The 19682-nt window shown below is 54.3% G+C and overlaps 2 protein-coding genes across 2 annotated transcripts; both read left to right on the forward strand.

The window, feature by feature from the left end:
- The first annotated feature begins 298 nt into the window (after positions 1 to 298).
- RAC2 (Rac family small GTPase 2) lies at positions 299 to 10005 on the forward strand. The gene is made up of 7 exons (XM_005302456.4): positions 299 to 496; positions 3400 to 3471; positions 5292 to 5409; positions 6654 to 6716; positions 7519 to 7678; positions 8934 to 9066; positions 9764 to 10005. The coding sequence occupies exons 1-6, from the start codon at positions 462 to 464 to the stop codon at positions 9062 to 9064; spliced, it is 579 nt and encodes a 192-aa protein (XP_005302513.1). The 5' UTR covers positions 299 to 461; the 3' UTR covers positions 9065 to 9066; positions 9764 to 10005.
- Positions 10006 to 13455: 3450 nt separating this feature from the next.
- SSTR3 (somatostatin receptor 3) lies at positions 13456 to 19402 on the forward strand. The gene is made up of 2 exons (XM_005302455.4): positions 13456 to 14005; positions 17348 to 19402. Exon 2 carries the CDS (start codon positions 17385 to 17387, stop codon positions 18612 to 18614), a length of 1230 nt encoding a protein of 409 aa, XP_005302512.1. The 5' UTR covers positions 13456 to 14005; positions 17348 to 17384; the 3' UTR covers positions 18615 to 19402.
- Positions 19403 to 19682: the final 280 nt, after the last annotated feature.

Raw genomic sequence — 19682 nt, forward strand, 5'->3', positions numbered from 1 at the left:
CCGAGAGGAAAGGGAGCTCTGGGGAAGCCAGGAAGAAAAGGAGGACCCCTCCCTCTTCTCTCTGCAAAGGGGAGGGAATGGTGTTCCCCCTTTCTCCTCCTTAATTTAACCCCTGGCTGGATGCAGCACAGCACCCCCTGCTGCTCAAAGCTGGGGACAGGAAGCATAGAAAAGAAATTACTTGAGTCATCTGGTGCATGAAACTGTCTTTCAAACTGCATGTTTGCACATGCCCCGCCTTCAGCCAGTGGCCTGGACTACCAGAGGGGAGGGACTGACGAGAAAGGGAGGGTTAAGTAACAGTCTCTCTTCCACTTCCTCCCTCCCCACGATCTGCTGCTCCCTTCAACGCTAGATTTGACATTACATTTGTACAGGTCTTTCCTCTGGTCCCCTGAGAGCATTAGCTCTGCCTGACTCCTCCTGCCACAGGAGCCGCCCTCCTCCGTGAGGCCAGAGAAATGCAGGCCATCAAGTGTGTGGTGGTGGGAGATGGGTACGTACCCTTCTATTTTGGGGGCGGGGGGGCAGAGAAGGGGGAAGGTAGTTTCTTGGTGACATTTCACCTTCTTTGCTTTTGACTTCCTCTGAACTGCTTTCGCTCTCTTTCTCTGCCAGGCAGGGCGTGCAGGGGGGCAGTCTGCGATGGAGGTTGTGCGTTATGTCGGGATGGGGGACGGGCATTTTCCGGGGAAGGCCCGCTGAAGGACGAACTATTTGTAGGTTGGCCGATCTCCCCTAGATGAAGGTGTCCCCTCTACAGTGCCTCCCCCGCTGCAGCTATTGCTGGTAGAACTGGAGTCAGGTTTAACACACAGTGGGGGAGATTGTGGTTTCCCTTCTACTGGGCCACGCCACAAGCCATGGGTGGGGGGCGGTGACTGACACATGGCAGTGGTGCATGGATGGCACTGTGGGTCCTCTTCTGTGCATCTCAGAACCCACGCTCTCTCCATGAGTTGTCCCGGAGATCATTCAGTGGGACTTCCATGGGCGCAGCAGGGAGAAGATGTTCCTTTCCCTTCACCCCTGAGACACGCGATGCCCTCTCTCTGCCTTAGGTATGTGAGGCAATGAAACCCTGGGCATCTGAACCCAGAATAATCATTGCCTGGCTTATCCACCGCTTGGCCAGCGTGCACCCTGCTGTCAGTGGATATGGCCCAGCCAAGGCCTTCAACAGCAGGAGCTTCCTCAAGGTGGGCTCCAGTGGGCTGCTGCCCCACAGGGGCACTGGGAGACAAGCAGCCAGGGCCCAGGAGAGCTGTGAGGCGAGAGTAGTGTCTGGCACTGTGAGGGTTAAGCCACTTCCAGGCTAGGAGCTGGTGATGCTGTTATCTGGGGCAGCTATCGGTAGCAGATGAAGTGACATTTGCAGAGGCCCAGCACCCTGCAGTCACTTCCTCCTTTCAACTGGCCCCAGGAGGAAGTTTGCAAACAAACGATCAAATTATAGAAACCACCTTGGAGGCAGGGGCAGGCAAGAGGGTGGGGGAGGGACAAAGAAATACAGAGCAAACCCCAAACAAATGTTGGTACCTGCCAGGAAAGTACCGTAAAGACCAGAAAGTAAGGGCTACAGAGCAGTACCTGAAACCACCTGCACAGGAAACACCCTGGGACTAACCCCACAGCCGCCCCACAACCTCTCCCCAGAATTCTGTTAACCCCTCAACCCTCCCCCAACACAACGCCAGTACTCTGCCCCATAACTCTACCAGCCCCAGAGCCTCCCCCATAACTGTTAACCCCATAAACCCTATAGCTCTGCTAGCCCCATATCTCTCCCCACTGACCCCATCATGGCCCTCCAACACAATAATCCCATAACCCTCCCCCATAGCTTTGCCACCCCATATCCCTCCTTCAGCTCAATGGCTCTATCCCCATAACCGGCCCCCAGCACAGTAACCCTATAACCCTCCTCCAGAACTCTGCTAATTCCATTGCTTTAAGGTGCTGCCACCCACCTGGGAGGCAGGTCAGTATTGTTATCTCCATTTTAAAGATGGGGAAATGGAGGCACAGTAAGGTTATATAACTTTCCCAAGGTCACCCAGCGAGCAGAGCTGGGAAAGGCCAGGCCATTAGCCACTAGGCCATCCTTCCCCTGTTTGTCTTGGCTGTGATTCCTTTCCCTCTCTGTAATCTCTTTGTTCCTTCACAGTTGGCTCCCTTGCCCTTCATTAGAGATGGTTGGAAACTTTTCCGTGGAACCTTTTTTTGTGTGACAGAAAATGCCAATTCATTGGAATGGTGTGTCAGGTCCAGGATGGAATTTCTGGACACAGCCTAGTGGTTTGAGCACTCAGTCTGTGGGAGACATAGGTTCAAGTGCCTGGTCTCTCTCCCACTAGCGCCCTCTTTTGGGGTTGGAATGCTCTGGCCACCTAGTTCTCCACCATGTTCCACTGAAAGCTGGGTGGTGCCGGTGGCCTGCGAGGGTAGGTCTGCACAGCAAAGAAAAACCCATGGCTGCCTGTGCCAGCCGACTCTGGCTCACAGGGCTGTTTCATTGCTGTGTAGACTTCTGGCCTCGGGCTGGACCCTGGGCTCTGGACCCTCCCACTGTGCTCCAGCCCGAGCCTGGACGTCTACACAGCAAAGAAACAGCCCTGCTCCGTGAGCCTGAGTCGGCGGGCACAGGCCAGCTGCAGGTGTCTAGTTGCTGTGTTATACAGGAAGTCAGACTAGATGATCTGATGGCCCCTTCTGGCTTTAAACCTTATGACTCTATGAGAGGAGAAGGGGAGGAGGGGGGAGGAAGCTTTGGCTGCTTGCTCTGAAGCCCCAAGAGCAGCCTCGCTGCCGGCAGCCCCGCTCATGAGGGCCATGTCAGATGGAAGGAGCGTGCGATGACGCTTGGTAGGTAGCCTCAGGGAAGCCAATATGGTGCCGTGCTCATATAGCATGAGGTGTCCTTTCCCTGGTACATGTCCCATCGTGGCATTAGAGGGTGCTATCCTGTTGGGGGTGCCATCTGGGCTATTGCATTTGGTTACTCTACGTTGTCACTGCTGTATCAAACGGATACATATATTCCTCCGTTTCCTGTCAGAAATTCTTTGTTGCTGTGCACTGATAAACAGCTGCTGTGCTCCAGCCCAGAGTGACTGCATTTCAGCTGAGTGATCCTTGTGTAAGGTCCGTAAAATGCCTCGACTTTTAGGCTAGAAGACACGAGTGCAATGTAACATCCTCTCTCCTTCCCTTTCCCTCTAACACTCTAACCCTGCTTGTGCAGTGATTAGGGCTGAGAATCTGGATTCTCTGTTCTTCTCCTCCAGCCCTCTGCTACGTCTGGCTTTCTGGTCAGGGAAGGCATGATAACCTCCTCCCCCCCCCCCCCCAGCAGGAATCACAGTAACAGGTCCTGGGTGTGTTTTCTGTCTCTTTCAGAGCTGTGGGTAAAACCTGTCTCCTCATCAGCTACACCACCAATGCCTTCCCAGGCGAATACATCCCCACTGTGTGAGTATCCAGCAGATGGGGGGCTGGGGGGCCAGGCAGAGGGCAAGCAGGAGGGCAGAGAGACACACAACCATCGGGAGTACTAGCTTTCTGCACCCATAAGTCAGTACTGGGTCAAGTCTCGACACCAGAAAGCTGTTCGTTTATAGGCTATGGGGCTGTCTGGTGTCTGGATAGTCCCAGCCTTCAGTTCACCAGCTGTGAAATGGACAAGGGGCCTACTTCATCATTGCCCTGTGATTCCTTTACACCAGGGAGCCTGACCTAAAGGGACCACAAGGAAGACATAAGCACTGGCACAGGGAGCCTTCATACCTGGTGCAGAGCCAACCCTCTGCTGCCTCGGGGGGGGGGGGGGGCCCTAGCTGTAGGGGACAGGGTAAAGGATGCAAGGAGTGTGTCCAGGCAGCAAGGTGCAAGGCTGGGACAGATCTGCACCACTGCAAACTCCTATAGGGGCCACTGAAGCAGGGATGCAATTTAGGATGGCCCCAAGTGCAGGCTACTAGCAGCTCTTGATTAGGGATGGTACAAGCTGACGTTCCTCTCTCCCTTCACCACCGTTGGCATGTATGTGAGCACATGCCCTTGTTCTCAGTGAATAGCGCGTTACTGCACAAGAAGTCCCACTGAAGTCACTCCATGTGTGTGGGGGTAAGGCTGTCAGAATCTGGCCCTTAGGGTTCCAGCTCCCTGGAAGAGACAGGTGTGTGTTGCTGTTATACCACAGTAGCAAAGCAAAGCGTCCTGGGAAGCTGCATATAAATCACTGTGCAAACAGGGCAGGGAGCACCTTAAATCTCACCCTTTGCCATGGTCAATTTGAGCCGAGCTTTGGGCTGCGAGAAGCCGCCTCTTCTTGGTGGCCGGATTGTGCTGCGATACTGTCACCTCCCGTGTGCCAAACGGTGTGGTGTGTGTAGCTGTGCAACGCCTTCTACTTGCTGTGCACCACACCAGTTCCTATCTAGGACCCCTGCCCTGTGTGCCGAGAGAGGCAGCCATTTTGTTCTCTGAGTTGGGGCAGCCTGTTACAGAGGAGACATGCACAGGGTGTGCTCCCTCACAGGGACTTTACTTTGGTTCTTTCTTGTTGCTCTTTTCCTTCACTTTAGACTGAGAGCTTATGGTTGCTCTCTGCACAGGGAAAAATATAACAAATGGGTTCAGGATGGGAGACCTACAAGAAGCACCTGCATGGGTGGCAACTGTTCTCTGAACTGCCAGTGACCCTGTGTTCCAGCACGGCGCCAGGGGACGCTCTGCCCCAAGACAGGAGAGCCTCACTGGCTATAGGCATTAGAGATACCACAGCATGTTTTGTACGAGTAGGGGTGCAAACCATGGCGTCCTTACCAATTCCAGCGGGGAGCTTGGCAGGGAGCACGGTCCTGAGTGGTACAGAGAAGGCGGATGGCGTGAAACTGTTTAAGAGGGCAATCTGGCTTCTAAAACAAAAGGGTGCAGATGAAGGCTTAGAGAGCGCAGAGCTGGAGCGGAGAGTGGGGAGGGCTTGGCAAGGGGAACTTGAGGAGAAGCAACAGATTGGGGCTTCGCTGGCAGGATGGAGCCCCAAAGGCAGTGGGATAAGCTGGAGCTGGGAAGGAATTCGGGCCAGCTGGGCTATAGGGAGGTAGGTTGCGGTGGGACGGGTGCAGGTATTCGGTGAGCCAGCAGCACTGAAGCACTGCAGGGGGGTGTCTCTTCCCCCCCGCCCGGGTGCGCGAGAAAGAGGTGCGTTGTGGCCATGGCCTCCTGCCCCCTGAACATTCATCTCCCTAGTTTGAGGAACCGACTCTCTCTCTCTCTTTGCGTTGCAGGTTCGATAACTATTCTGCCAACGTGATGGTTGACAGCAAGCCCGTAAACCTGGGGCTGTGGGATACAGCTGGGCAGGAGGATTATGACCGGTTGAGGCCCCTCTCCTATCCGCAGACGGTGGGTCATTCCTCACTGTGCCCTGCTCCCCACTCATTGCACCCAGGGCGCATTCCCTTGACGACATCTCCCTGTGCTGGAGAAGTCGGACTTAGTATCGGCCTGAGATGGCGCTAGAGTTCCTCTCTTAATTTGCCCCTCTCTGAGAGCTTACCAGCCCCCGAAGACCCCATCCCCGTTATTTTATATGCTATGCATCTGGGGATCCAAAAGGGTGAAGGGATTATGGGGAATATTTTGGAGAGTGATCTAAATATCATATGGTATTATTCAGCACTAAGGTATCTCTCACAGGATTTGAATGACTCTGGGGATTTGCAAATGAGGTATGGAGACTTTCATGTCTTCTTGTGTCCTGATTGTGAGAGTGGAGTGTTCTGAGTCCACGAAACAGAGCTTTTTATGTTTAAACAGGGTCTGATGGGCGGGGGGCAGGGGAGAGAATGGTGGTACTCTACTCAAGCTCCATCCACAGTCTGCTAAAACAATCAGCAGTGAAATAGTTAATTGTGTTCATATGGTCATCAGTAGGATTCAGAGTCAACACACATCAGTGCTATTATCCCCAAGCAGTCTGGTTGCTGATTCAGGAAGACAACACTGCATCAGTTCACATTTAACAGGTTTCCTTCACAACTTGGAAGGGCTAGAAACATAGGCTCAGTGTTTGGGTTTTTTTTAAACTAAAGTTTAAATTCTGCAGTGATGGGGCCACCAGAGAAGTATTTTTCTGAGTACCCGAGTACCAGCTAGGTCTCACTCCTGCATTTATTGTGACCAGTTGGAATCTGGCCCCACCTTGGCAGAAACCAAAACCGTCCCCATCTGATGATTGGTTGATGATCTGTGGGAAATGAGTGAGGGGCAGTCAGTCCATTTCCCCAGCAGGACAGGAGTCCACATCACAAAAATTCCACCGCCACACTTAGCAATGATAGATTCCCTCAGTAACCGTGTCAGTGTTACCAAGGGCTGGCTGGGCCAGGAGACTGAACAACCTTCTCTCCCATCCAGGCACTCACAAATGTCAGGACTGAGTTGCACAGATTGGGAGGGATGGAGGGAAGGTGCACAGTGCTGTACCTTTTTTTGGGGGGGATAACAAGAGAGCTTGAGTTTCCAGTGCTGTCAATCCAGCACCTTTCACCAGCCCACCCCTCTCCTATGCTGGACAGAATGCTCCAGCATGGTGCTGGGAGGGGTCCCCCTCAGCCTAATCCCCGAATGCTGCTGTGTCCTTACAGGACGTCTTCCTGATCTGCTTCTCTCTGGTCAGCCCGGCCTCTTATGAAAACGTCCGCGCCAAGGTAAGCGCATTGTGGCTGGTGTGGAGGTGTCTCTGTGCAGAGAGCAGAGGTATGCACTAACTCGCCACGTGCAGCTCAAGGAGCCAGCGAGAGCCGCACGAACAGGCAATGGCCTTGAAAAAGGAACGCTTGTGCAGTGAGCGTGGGCGGTAACGGTTGATGGATTATCTGGATCCTGAGAGCTATTTTCCTTTGTGTCTCTCTCAGGAGTAGCTAGAATATTGGCCTCCCACAGCCTCTGGGTTGTCCAAGAGAGATTAACGAACAAACCAGGCTAGATTCTAGGGCCCACCAAATGTGCTGCTCCAGGACACTGTTCCCCGTTCCCACCTGGGTGCTTCCTTAGCACCTGCCCCCCACTCCTGCCCCTTCACTGCTCTGGCCCCAGCAGCTTTCACTGCTGCAGCCTGCACGTTCAGAGGGCAACTTTCAACGAAGACCAGCTCAGCACAGCTCTTATGTGTGGGTAATTTATGGGGTGTGGGGATATATTCCCCCAACATTCAGCGGGGGGAGGGACCAACAGTGTATTTGCCCCCCTTTTTACAGCTCCCACCTAAAGGGGAGGGAGTCAGCTGGGGGGCAGCCTGAGGCTGTTGCATAGCTCTCTCCCTTCCGCCGCTCCGGTGTCTCAGCTCCTGGGGGAGGGAAGTCCCACTTTGGGCTCCCTCGTCAGGGGTTTTGCCTCTGGACCCCACCCACAGGACAGTGCAGGAGGGAACAGTGGCAGCTGGATTTTATTTGGTGTGTGGGTGTGTGTCTTTCTCTCTCTCCTCCCGGCCCCTTCTCGACCTGCCTCTAGTGGTTCCCTGAGGTCCGACACCACTGCCCCAGCACCCCCATCATCCTCGTGGGCACCAAGCTGGATCTCCGTGACGACAAGGATACAATCGAGAAGCTGAAGGAGAAGAAGTTGTCGCCCATCACATACCCGCAGGGCCTCGCGCTGGCCAAGGAGATCGGTAGGTAGAAGGCCATACTGGCAATACGCTGAGGCCGCTGGGGGAGAGGACGGGTGTGTGTGTATGTGCTCTCCACCAGTTTGGCATGTGCTTCCTTGGCAGGGGATGGGGAACATGGGCAGGATCCCATGAAGCTGAGTGGGAGCTGCTACCGGGCACCTGGAAGAAATGCCAAGGGGTGTGTGACAGAACAGGGTATTGAGGGCTCAGGAAGGGCAGGCCTGGCCTTTTCTTTTTGTGACACCCTTTGTGAGGGAGTCCCACCCCTCAGCTCCCTGTCTTCTGCCCCTCTTCTGGCCAAGATCTTTTGCCGACCCATCCCCCACCAGCTATCCCTCCCTGGCCTCTTCTAGCTGGTCAGTCTTTGCTGTGAAAGCCACAGCTGCTCTGTTGGCAGAACCCTCCTCCCCAAGTCCGGAAGTAGGAGGGACAGTGAGGTCTTTAACTTGTCTCAGAGAGACCCAACCGCTGCTTCCTCTTCCTGTCCCCGTGATCTGGGGTTTGTGCGAGCAACTCGGGGAAGATGGTAGCTCTGCCTCACCCTTTTTTGTTCATCTATGTCCATCTCTTTCCCCTGCTCCGCCATACAGTACAGCACTTCCTTGCCTCGTGTAGCCCCTAAACCTGAGCTGCAGCTAGGTGAGAGGAGAGGGGGAGATGCAGAGGCACAGGGTAGGGAGAAATGAGGTGTTTTCAGCTGGGATTTCAGAGAAGAGGGGGCTAGTCAGTGGAGCACAGCCGTTCCCCCAGGGACGAATCACAAGCACTCGCCCCCAACCTACCTCCCATTTCCGCACAGCCACCACATCCTCCCCTCTCAGAGCGAGGATGCTCTCCGCTCCACCAGCCTGGCCACATATTTTGACAGCCCGACCGGGGTTGAGGATCCATCAAATCTGTCTCCTATGGCTGTGAAGCCGTTTTGGCAGGGCTGGGGCCAAGTCAGTCTCTCTGAGCCTCAGTTCCCCAACCGTGAAATGGGGGTGATAGCACTGCCCTACCTCACAGGGGTGTTGTGAGGACCAATACGTTACTGACTGCGAGATGCTCAGCCACGGCAGAGTTGGGGGCCAGAGCAGACAGACAGAGAGACAGATGGATGCATCTGTTCTGGCTGACATTGGCCCTGCCCTGAGATTTCTTCATTGGCGTCTCTTCTGGGTGAGGACCCTTCACAGTTGCAGGACTGGGATGGGGCCTTCCTGGATTCACTCCCATTTCCTCCCAGTGATGGTGCCGACTTCTCTCCTGGCAGATTCTGTGAAATACCTCGAGTGCTCGGCGCTGACACAACGTGGCCTGAAAACGGTGTTTGACGAGGCGATCCGAGCGGTTCTCTGCCCCCAGCCCACCAGACCGAAAAAACGGGGCTGCAGCCTCCTCTAGGGGTAGGTGAGAAAGGGCTCCTCTCCCCTCCAGACCCCAGTCTATCAGCACTAAGGGGATTCAAATCTGTTGATAGCCCCTTCTCTCCCTTGAAAGGACCCTGGTGCTTCCTAGGGGGAGCCCTCTGCCCTGAAGAAAGACCACTTGCAGGACTCCCCTTCCTGCCGCACCACTCTCCTCCTGGACTTCCTGACTCTACCCTGAAGAGAAGCTGCTGTCGCCAGCTTCCCCCAATGGGACCCCAAAACCTGCCTCTGACCTGGGACCTCAGTGCTTCCTTGGAGGCAGGGGTGACCTGTTGTGGGGGTCGTGGAGCTTAAGTCCCTCCCCTTAAAAATTGACTCACCATATACGGAAAACTGCAAAAAAGCCCCTCCCCCTGCATTTTTCCTGCTTGGCCACTAGGGACTGCTTTGTGGCTGCCCATTACCAGGCAGTTGTTGCCTCTCCTCCCCCTTCACATTGCTTCCCCTGCTCTTCCCCCGCCCTCCGCATAAGGTCGCAGGGAGGCAGGAGAGAGGCACAGAGTGGCCAGGGACAGGAGACAGAGCTGATCAGGGCCAAGTGAGGGAGAGAAAAGGCTCTCTTCTCTCCTCACATCACAGCTGGGCTGGAATGAGAGGGATGGATGACGTGGGGTAGGAGGGTGGAAGGGTAGGAGCTGGCTTCACAACCTGCTTCCTCTTGTTCTGGACACAGATTCCAGCCCCAGCCCTCAGCTCGCTCCCGACACCAGGCTCTGCCGATGCAACAGGGGTTGAAGGTGTCAGCGTCTTGGACCTTGATACCTCTGGTGGTCACAGCGCTTGTTTGTTTCTGCTGCCTAGAAGGACCAATATGGATCTGTAGCACTCGTTTGTCCATTTGCACAACCTCCCTCCCTCCTCCTGTCAATTTCTGTATAGGGAATGAGAGTCAATAAACCACCTGTACCTTCCTGACATCAGTGTCTTGTGTCCCTTCTCTGGCACTTCGCTGCAAGCTTGGCTGTCCGGGTTTGATGCTGTGGCTGCACCATGCTGGCTGTGGCATCTCTGGCCACTCGGAGGGACCGCAGCCAACCAGCTGAATCCCTTCTGCAGCCGTCAGACTGGCTGGGCATCACCGCAGCTGAGATTCAAGCTGGGGATGATGGCGGGGGGGGTTCTGAAGGCAGGGTCAGCTGAAAGGGAGCGGCCTCCTATCTCAGGCTGAGCTGGTAGGTGCCTTCATTTAGCTATTGCTAACCTTCCTTCAGATCTGCCTGTGTCTGTGGGAGAAAGTCTCCTCTCCTCAGGGACCTACCAGCCAAAGGGCCTCGCCTGACAGAGCCCAGGCAAGCCTCTTCCCCAAAGGCAGTGGAAAGGTAAGGCCAGCAAGTCTGTTGTGTGGGGCACAGGAAAGGAGCCTAGGACAACCTGAACTTATGGATCCTCTAGAGCGCCTGCTAATACGGTCTGTCAGAGCTTGCATACTTTCCCCAAGGGACCTGTAGACACCGTCACTTATGCCTACACCCATACACACACCTATACATACATTGGCACTCACTTACATAGCCAGACACACAGTGAGGTAAGCAGGAAGGCGGGGTGGGAATGAGTCACCAACCAAGGCAAATAGCCCACGGATCTGCTGAAATCAAACAGATGAGAGCTGCCCCAGCAGGGCGATGGAATCTGCAGCTGCCGGCACCTGGATGACTGTTTCACTGCAGGGGGGGCCAGGAGCCTTGGCTGCTGCTAAGAATAGGGAAAGCAACATTACATGATGGCTGCTAGGGCAGATTCCAGAGCATACTTCTCCTGAGCACTGCAGATCTGTGCTCACCCAGGCTTCCCTTCTCCCCACCCCCACTACCAGGAGCCTCACAAGCTGGAGGAGGGTTCAGGACAAAGCAAATGGTAAAGAAAAATCCAGAGGCAGTAACAAGAAAGGGCAGGAGGACTGGATTGAACCAGCTTTCCACTCTGCAACAAGCCTGCGTCTGAGCTCCACAGGTTCTACCTTGCGTCAAAGAGTTTCACAGGTTAATGTCGGCTAGGGCCTGTAACAGAAAATTCCGTGGGTGGTGGTGAGTTCCACAGGTTAACTTCAGGGGTAGCTCAGAGAGGCCAGGCTCACCTCAGAGACAGCCTGTGGCACGATGTTTCATGCATTAACCCCGATAACGTTCTGCGGCGGTGGGTTCCGCAGTTACCTGCACTGTGAGATGAGGTGCCTGAGCCCAATTCACAGCTGGTGTGCGTGCTGTAGGCACAACACAATGGAGTCTGGTCTCAGGTTCCCTACACACGCATATGTATGGGGGGTGTAAATGCCAGAATCTATCGCCAACCCCAAGCTTTCAAAACTCATGAGTCAGGCTCCCTAAAATCATGAGAGTGGCTTAAAATCTGAGGACCCGTCCCAGACCGAGGTATTGACAGAGGAGGTTTGGGAACTAATCAATAAATTAAACAATGACTTTTTCACCCCCCCTGAGCGACATAGCTGTGCTGATCTACATTTTAAGTGTAAACCAGGCCTAAGCCAGCATTGCAGTCCTTTTATTGCAGCTCAGCTGACACAAAAAGGTTCCAGCAGAGCCCAGAACTGGGATCCCAGTCTGTAGGCGGCAAGCAAGCTGGGAGGGGTTGCAAGCACTTTGCAGGATAGGATTAGAATTCAAAACGCCCTTGTCAAATTGGAGAATTGGTCTGAAATCAAGCTGAAATTCAATGAAGACAAGTGCCAAATACTACACATAGGAAGGGAAAATCAAATGCACAACTACAAAATGGGGATTAACGGACTAGGCGGTAGTACTGCAGAAAAGGATCTGGGGTTATAGTGGATCACAAATTAAATATGAGTCAGCAGTGTGATGCCGTTGCAAAAAAAGGCTAATCTCACTCGGGGGTGTATTAACAGGAATGTTGTACGTTAAAACATGAGAGGTAACTGTCCTCCATTCTGTACGGGTGAGGCCTCACCTGGAGAACTGAGTTCTGGGCGCCACACTTTAGGAAAGATGTGGACAAACTGGAGAGAGTCCAGAGGAGAGCAACAAAGAGGATAGGTTTAGAAACCCTGTCCTATGAGGAAAGGTTGGAAAAACTGGGTATGTTTAGTCTTGAGAAAAGAAGACTGAGGAGGGACCTGATAACAGTCTTCAGATGTGTTAAGGGCTGTTATACAGAGGATGGTGATCAATTGTTTTCCATGTTCACTCAAGGCAGGACAAGAAGTAATGGCCTTTATCTGCAGCCAGGGAGATTTAGGTTAGATATCTGGAAAAACTTGCTAACTACAAGGGTTGTTAGGCTCTGGAACAGGCTTCCAAGGGAGGTTGTGGAATCCCCATCACTGGAGGTTTTTAAGAGCAGGCTGGACAAACACCTGTCAGGGATGGTCTAGGATTACTTGGCCCTGCCTCAGCACAAGGGGCTGGAGTCGATGATGTCTCAAGGTCCCCTCCAGCCCCACATTTCTGTGATTCTATGTTCAGTCGATGGAGTTGCACTTGCACTCATTCGTATCAGGTCCGAATTTGGCCCTAGGAGCTCAAATACTGAAGGTGGGAAGTGGCAACCAGCAGGATCTCAAAGGCTGAGTGAGAGGGAAATGCGCCCCCAGAGAGGAATAGGAAACAAACAGAAATCACTCTCGTGAAGGAGGTGAGGAAGGGAGCTGGGGCAAGAGAAGCAGTTAGTGGGAGGAGCACAGCAGGAACGATGCTTGGCAATGTGGGGTTATTGTTTTTATCCAGAGGGATGTGTTTGCAGAGGGGGCTGGATTTCTCCCCTTGGAGCCAATCCCTTTCTGTGCCCGAGATCAGATCACCTGTTCGCAGAAGTGAGGCAATGGGCGGCGGGGGGGGGGGGGGGGGAGCTCTCCTTCCCTAGGAGAGCTCCAGCAGGGAAATGGCCCCAGATAGGTAGGTGGTAGAGACAGAAAGATCCCTACTCCCCCATTCACTCTCCCTTGTCCTATTGGAGATGCTTGTGGGACAGAGGAGGGGAGAAGGGTGCAGTGGAAGTTGGGGTTCGTGCCCCCCCCCGGGACCCCTATAAATACCAATGCACTGTGATCATGATGAAGCCCTGTGGGCACCAATTGTGCCTGCCTAGACTGTAAGCTCCTTGGGGCAGGGAACACCTCTCCTGTGCATCTGTAATCCCTCACCCCGCCTGCGGCCCTATAAAAAAACTCCCCCTGGAGAGCAGGGCTCAGCCACCTGCTCCATCCAGCCTGCCTCCCCTGCACTGCGTTCTCACAGCACCCAGCCGCTCTCTGCATCTCTCCTTTCCTGCTTTCACTCTCCTCCACTCCCCCTCATTCCTTCTCCCTCTCTGGCTTGCCCTCCGTCACCATCTGTCACAACCACCCCCTCATTCTCGTTCTCTCTCTCTCCCTCCCCCCCTCCCTCCCTCTCTCTCTCCATCACAATCACTCTGGCACTCCTCTCTTTTCCTTCTCCCCGTTCTCCCTCTGCTACCATTCACTCTCTCTCTCTCTCTCTCATGCTCGCTCTCTTCCCCCCACCCCCCCACCCAAGTCTATGCTGATTGGCTGGTGGGATCATTCCCGGGAGTAACTGACACGCTTGATCTACCTAACCCTGTCCTCCAAGCCCCCACTTCAGCGGATGGAGAGCTGGAGAGGGGAGTCCTGGCTCCACTGAGCAGTGCTGGGAGCTGGGTCTGGTCCCTGCAGCAGGCAAGCCCTGGAGACCAGATGGGAGAATGTGAACAGGCAGATGTGGCAGTGCTGGAAGAAGGCAGAAAAGTCCCACCACCTCTGGAGCAGCAGAAGAGGTGAGGGCAGCAGGCACCTCTGGAGAAGTGTGACAAGCAATTCCAGCCCCTCAAGGACTCAAACCACACGGAGATTTCATTGGGAAATTTTTTTTAAAGGGGAAGAAACAATATGACACACATTCTCCCGGCGCGTGGAGGAACACGTAAATCCCATTGACGTGTAAGTACCAGGCAGATCTGCCTCCTCTTTCCACCCTCTCCTCCAGGCGCTCTCATGTGCAGAAGTTGGTTCTGCAGTCCCCCCAAATGGAACCTGCTGCCTCTCCTGCCCCGCTCTGTCCCCACAGACTGGTGGCTGGTGATGGCCATGGTGTCTGTACCCAGTGCAGGGGGTGAGCGAGTCATGAACTGGAGTAGGAATGAATGGGTGCAAGTCAAGGTGGGAGGGATGGAGAAGGTGCAGGATTCAAGAGAGAGGCTATGTACATTGCTTCAGGGAATTCTAGGTGGGTTTCCCATCACTTACAAAGCTGATCTATGCTTGGGTGATTCCGCTCTCTGCTACACTCCCCCCCCCCCCCCCCCCGCCCGACAATTTCTCCCTCGTTTCCCACTGTCAGTGTGGTTTCTTATTCCTAAAGAGTTTGGATTTCTTGGATAAAGATAGAAATTGGCACTTAACTCACAAACCCCCACCTCCCTGGGACCCCAACCCCTAATCACAAACACACTCGTACCGTTGTTATGGTTTATTTGCATTACTGGAGCACCTAGAGGCCCCATCAGGTGCCCCAATACAAAAAGACCCGGCCCCAAAGAGCTTATAAGCTAAGTAGCCAGGTTCTTGATCCTATTCCCCAGTCATCTCCCAATAGTTTCCTCAACCCCATTGGGTCCACCACATCTGCACCCCTCTCCCAGACGTCCAGCTGCACCAATACTCCCATGAGGCCCCATGCCTGCAGTCAGAGCACTCACTGAGATCCCTTGCCTCTACCTGCCGCTCTTTATGGGACTTAGATTTCACCACTCCTTACTTCCTGCCATCAGCCTATTCCTATTCTCTAGGTATGTCTACATGGCACACTATGTCTGGGCACTGACTCAGGTTTGAGCCCAAGCCCCCTTCTGCCCCACACAAATCAGCCTGCCTCGGGTCAGCAAGCATTCAGGAGCTGGGTGGGTCAGAGCCTGGGTCCATCTGAGACTCAGGTCCAAGCCCTGTCATTTTGCAGTGGGGAGGCAGGTCAAGTCACAGACCTGAGTCAGAAGATCTGCGAAGCACAGTATGGACGTGTTAGCACGGCTGTGAGACTTGGGGCCAGCAATTGTAAACCCAGGCTTACAATGCAGTGTGGATGCTCAAGTGCGGTCTTGGAAACACTGAGTCCCCAAGCCCGGGTCCCACAGACCTGGGCTTTACCGTGCAGTGGGGACATACCCTCTATCACTGTACCTGGCCCCCGTGCCTGCCACTCCCCGGAAAAAATTAACACCTATGTACAGCACTGAGAGGGCTCTGGAAAAGATTGGAGAAGAGCTCAAAGAATCATAAAGGTTAGAAATTGGAAAGGCTTGAATCATAGAACCAGAAGGTTAGAAGGGACCACAGGGGTCATCTAGTCTAACCCCCTGCCAAGATGCAGGATACGCTTTCTATTCAGTCCATCTTTCCTGGCCAGTGCAGGGCGGTTCCTTACAGTGTATTTTCAGGGCTTTGCCTGCCTCGTATTAAGTGGCCCAAGTGATGGGGCTTCCATTGCAAAGGTTATTCCACAGCCCAATGGACTTCACTGTCAGGAAACCTTTCCTGATATTCAGCCTGAGCTTCCCATTGTTCAATTTCATCCCATTTACACCCCTCTCGGACTTCCCTAAACAGTTCAGCTCCCTCTCTGGGCATTTCCACTCCTCCCCCTGTCATAAACCAGAAGCTCATTCAACACAGATAACAAGGATAACGTAACAATGTCCTAGCTGTGTTTGGTAGAGAACCAGGGCAGAGGGGGCCCACTGGAATGTGGGCACAAGTAGAAGGTGTGAAACATGGGAGGTATCTCTGTGGGGTTCCTCACAACATGTTCCGATATTATAAGAACCAACCCAAACCTCAGACTTTGCCTGAGGCTTCCAGAAGTTTGATTAATGTTCAGGGTTTTTTTAGATTTTTAATATCAAATCTTTGCCTGCCCTGGTTTTGTACGGTTTGAAAAACACCATGAGGCAAAATAGGTCTCAGCATATTTCTGAGCTGCTGGAGGTGGGTAGGACTGGAAATCGTGTCCTTTGAGATGCCGAGCCTCGTTACTAGGGAAAAGCTGGGATAAGCTTTGAAACATTGAGGGGTCTCCTGGCCCAAACCCTCAGGTGAGACTGGGGTGGGGAAGGTGCCGTGGTGGCTAAGCATCCATCCCCTTCCATGCAAGTCCTCCCCACTTACAATATGGCTATTTGAGGAGCTAATCAAGCAGTGGGATCAATACACCAAGGGGTGACAAAGGCATGGGGCTGCCATTTGAAATCTCACAGGGGCTCTTCCAGACCCCTGATAATCCAAGAGCATCGCCAACTTGCCACCATAGACTCCCCCGGCATAGCTTGGGGCAAGAGGCTGTGTCTCCACATTTTGCCCTGTGCTGAGCTGCGGCTCCCACATGGCCCCAGCCCCGCCCCAAAGAGGCGACGGACAAGAACCACGTCCCTCCCGTCCCATGTTCAATCTCTGCCATTGTCAGTGGACAGCTGGCACACACACAAGCTGCCTGTTTGTACAGGGTTCACTCTGAGCGTTTCTTTGCCAAAGCCTGATGTGACGGGCAGTTGGGCATAAAAAGATTAAGAGGGCTTGAAGTTTGTTTTGGTGCTGTGGAGTGGTGAGGCAGGGTCTGCCCCTTCCATTAGCAACCTGGATTCGAGAAGGCTGAGAGCTGCTGCTGGGGTGCAGAGAGAGTGAGAGCGGGTGGTAGTTGGATGTATAACTCCATCTGCCTCCAGTGGGAATGTTATAAATACTCCAACTCCTCCTTTATTCATGTGCAGGGATGATGCAAAACCTGCCTCTCCTTCTTCCAGGGCACTAAGCCAAGCTTCTGACCTTTGCTCTGGGCTTCAAGGGGATTTTTCAGCCTCAGTAGTGGGCGGGGGGTGGACAATAATGTCCTGGTGACTTACAGCAGGATCGGGTCCAATGTAAAGAGGCTTCAGCATACATGAGAATCAGGGCCCCTGAAATTAACTTCACCAGCCCCGGAGCCATTTTCAATAGGAAATGGAGGTCTGTGATTGCTCCCTTGGGCTCTTTCCCCTGGGAAGTCACTTGGCTGTATCAGGCCATTTTCCTGCTTGTCTCAAACACCCAATGGTGGGTTCTTAAACAGCTGGTCACATCTGACATTCTCCCATATGCTCTAGAGACTCCGGCATCTGAACCCCCCTCTCCTTCCCACCTGTGTCTGTGCCCACATGTCGTTATGCCTGCTATTTTACATGTGGCTTGTTCGGCTCTGACTTTTAAAGTGTAAATGCCTTTCTTCTTCCTCTCCTCCTGCCTCCAACTCTCCAGTTGATCCAGTGGGAGATCGCCCCATCCTTCCTTTGCCATGGACTCTCCTGCTTTCACCTCCCCCACTCCTGTGGCTTCGGAGGAGAGGAACATCTCCACCAGCTGGGCAAGTTCCATCCTGGGGAACCTATCCACAACTGCCAGCCCGGGCATGGATGTCAGCGGAGTCCTCATCCCCCTGGTCTACCTCATTGTCTGCGTGGTTGGGCTGGTTGGGAACTCCCTGGTCATCTACGTGGTCCTGCGCCACTCGGTGAACGAATCGGTGACCAATGTCTATATCCTCAACCTGGCGCTGGCGGATGAGCTGTTCATGCTGGGGCTGCCCTTCCTGGCTGCACAGAACGCACTCTCCTACTGGCCCTTCGGCTCCTTCATGTGCCGCCTGGTGATGGCCGTGGATGCCATAAACCAGTTCACCAGCATCTTCTGCCTGACTGTGATGAGCGTCGACCGCTACCTGGCCGTGGTGCACCCAGGGAAATCGTCAAAGTGGCGGACGGCCCGCGTGGCCAAGGCCGTTAGCGCCACGGTGTGGGTGCTGTCGTCAGTGGTGGTGCTGCCGGTGGTGGTGTTCTCGAACGTCCCCTTGGGGATGAGCACCTGCCACATCCAGTGGCCCGAGCCAGCCTCCGTGTGGAGAGCTGGCTTTATCATCTACACAGCCGCGCTGGGCTTCTTTGGGCCACTGCTGGTGATCTGCCTCTGCTACCTGCTCATCGTTGTCAAGGTCCGCTCTTCCGGCCGGAGGGTGCGGGCCCTTTCATCCAAGCGCAAGCGGTCAGAGCGCAGGGTCACTCGCATGGTGGTGGCCGTGGTGGCTGTCTTCGTGCTCTGCTGGCTTCCCTTCTACGTGCTCAACATCATCAACGTGGTCTGCCCATTGCCCGAAGAGCCGTCTCTCTTCGGGGTCTATTTCCTCGTTGTGGTGCTCCCCTACGCCAACAGCTGCGCCAACCCCATCATCTATGGCTTCCTCTCCTACCGGTTCAAGCAGGGTTTCCGCAGGGCCATCCTGAGGCCGTCCCGCCGGGTGCAGAGCCAGGAGGTGGTGGCACGTCCCCCAGAGAAGACTGAAGAGGAGGAAGAGGAAGAGGAGGAGGAGGAAGCGGAGGACTGCGGGGTCAGCAAGATTGCCCAGAATGGCAATGGTAGACAGGAGTGTCCCCTGACCAGTGGAGCAGCAGGAGGTAGTGAGCAGAAGCCGCTCCCGGAGGAGCCCGGGAGCTGTGATAAACCCAATGCACTGCACATCAGTTATTTGTAGTGAATGGAAAGGGGAGGCTCTGTCCCTCTGTCTCCTGGACACTCCAGTCTGTATCCGGGGGGGGGGAGGGTTGCGGACTGTGAGGCAGCCAGGTCCAAGGCTCCACTTGGAGATGGGGCGAGCTCGAGGAGTGTCTGGAAGGGCAGAGCACCTCCTGTGACTTCAGAAATCCCCGTGGGAGGGGCAGGGCGACAGTATCTGGGTTGGGCTCGGAAGGGGGACTGGATAAGGGCAGAGGCGGGTGCGGAGCTGCAGAGAGGAGTCCAGCACTGAATCCCCCTACAACCAACATAGAGTATTACGAGTGGTTGCTAATTACTCTAGTGCCCTCGTCAGGTGCCCAAGCTGTCCCAGTGTCCATGGGAACCAGACGCTCTGGGTCAGGATCATGGGGACAATTCCGCCCCCCCCCAACAAACACATAGAGCCCGCCCCTAGGGTTGTCCTCCCCACACCTCCAGCTGCTCTAGTGTCTCTTGGGGACAGCTCCCCACCTCCTGTGTGACCTGATACTATCTCAACCCCATGGAATATCCTCGTTCTTTAAAGGGTTCTGATGTCCCACCTGCAGACTGGTCTCATAGGGCTGGTTTAGGACAGTGGGGCAGGGTATGAGACACACCCTTTCCCACCTCTAGCTCCCAGGGTTTCATGGTGGTATTGTGCCCTGGTGGATGACTGAAGACCAAGACGCCATGGGCTGGGGGCAGGGCTTTCTGCAAGCTGTAATTTCCACCACCCTCCTCCAGCTTATCATGAATAAACATAAAGATTTAGGACTCTGTGAACAATGTCAAAAGATCAGTCTGTGTGTGAGTACAATTGTGCTGGGAGGATGAGGGTGCAGGTGTGAAAAATGGGGGTGTCTGTGGGCGGGGGCAGCTATGTGGGAATTATGGTTGCCAAGTGTCTGGTTTTCGACTGAAAAGTCCGGTCAAAAGGGGACCTGTGCAGTGTCTGGTTAGTACGACTGACCAGACACCAAAAGTCTGGTTCCCACAGTGACCAGCCTCTGCTGCAGGGAGGGTGGGAAGGGCAGCTGCTGCTGGAGGAGCTCAGCTGATGGAC

Source organism: Chrysemys picta, chromosome 1 (assembly GCF_011386835.1).
Source record: "Chrysemys picta bellii isolate R12L10 chromosome 1, ASM1138683v2, whole genome shotgun sequence".
NCBI classification, from domain to species: domain Eukaryota; kingdom Metazoa; phylum Chordata; order Testudines; family Emydidae; genus Chrysemys; species Chrysemys picta.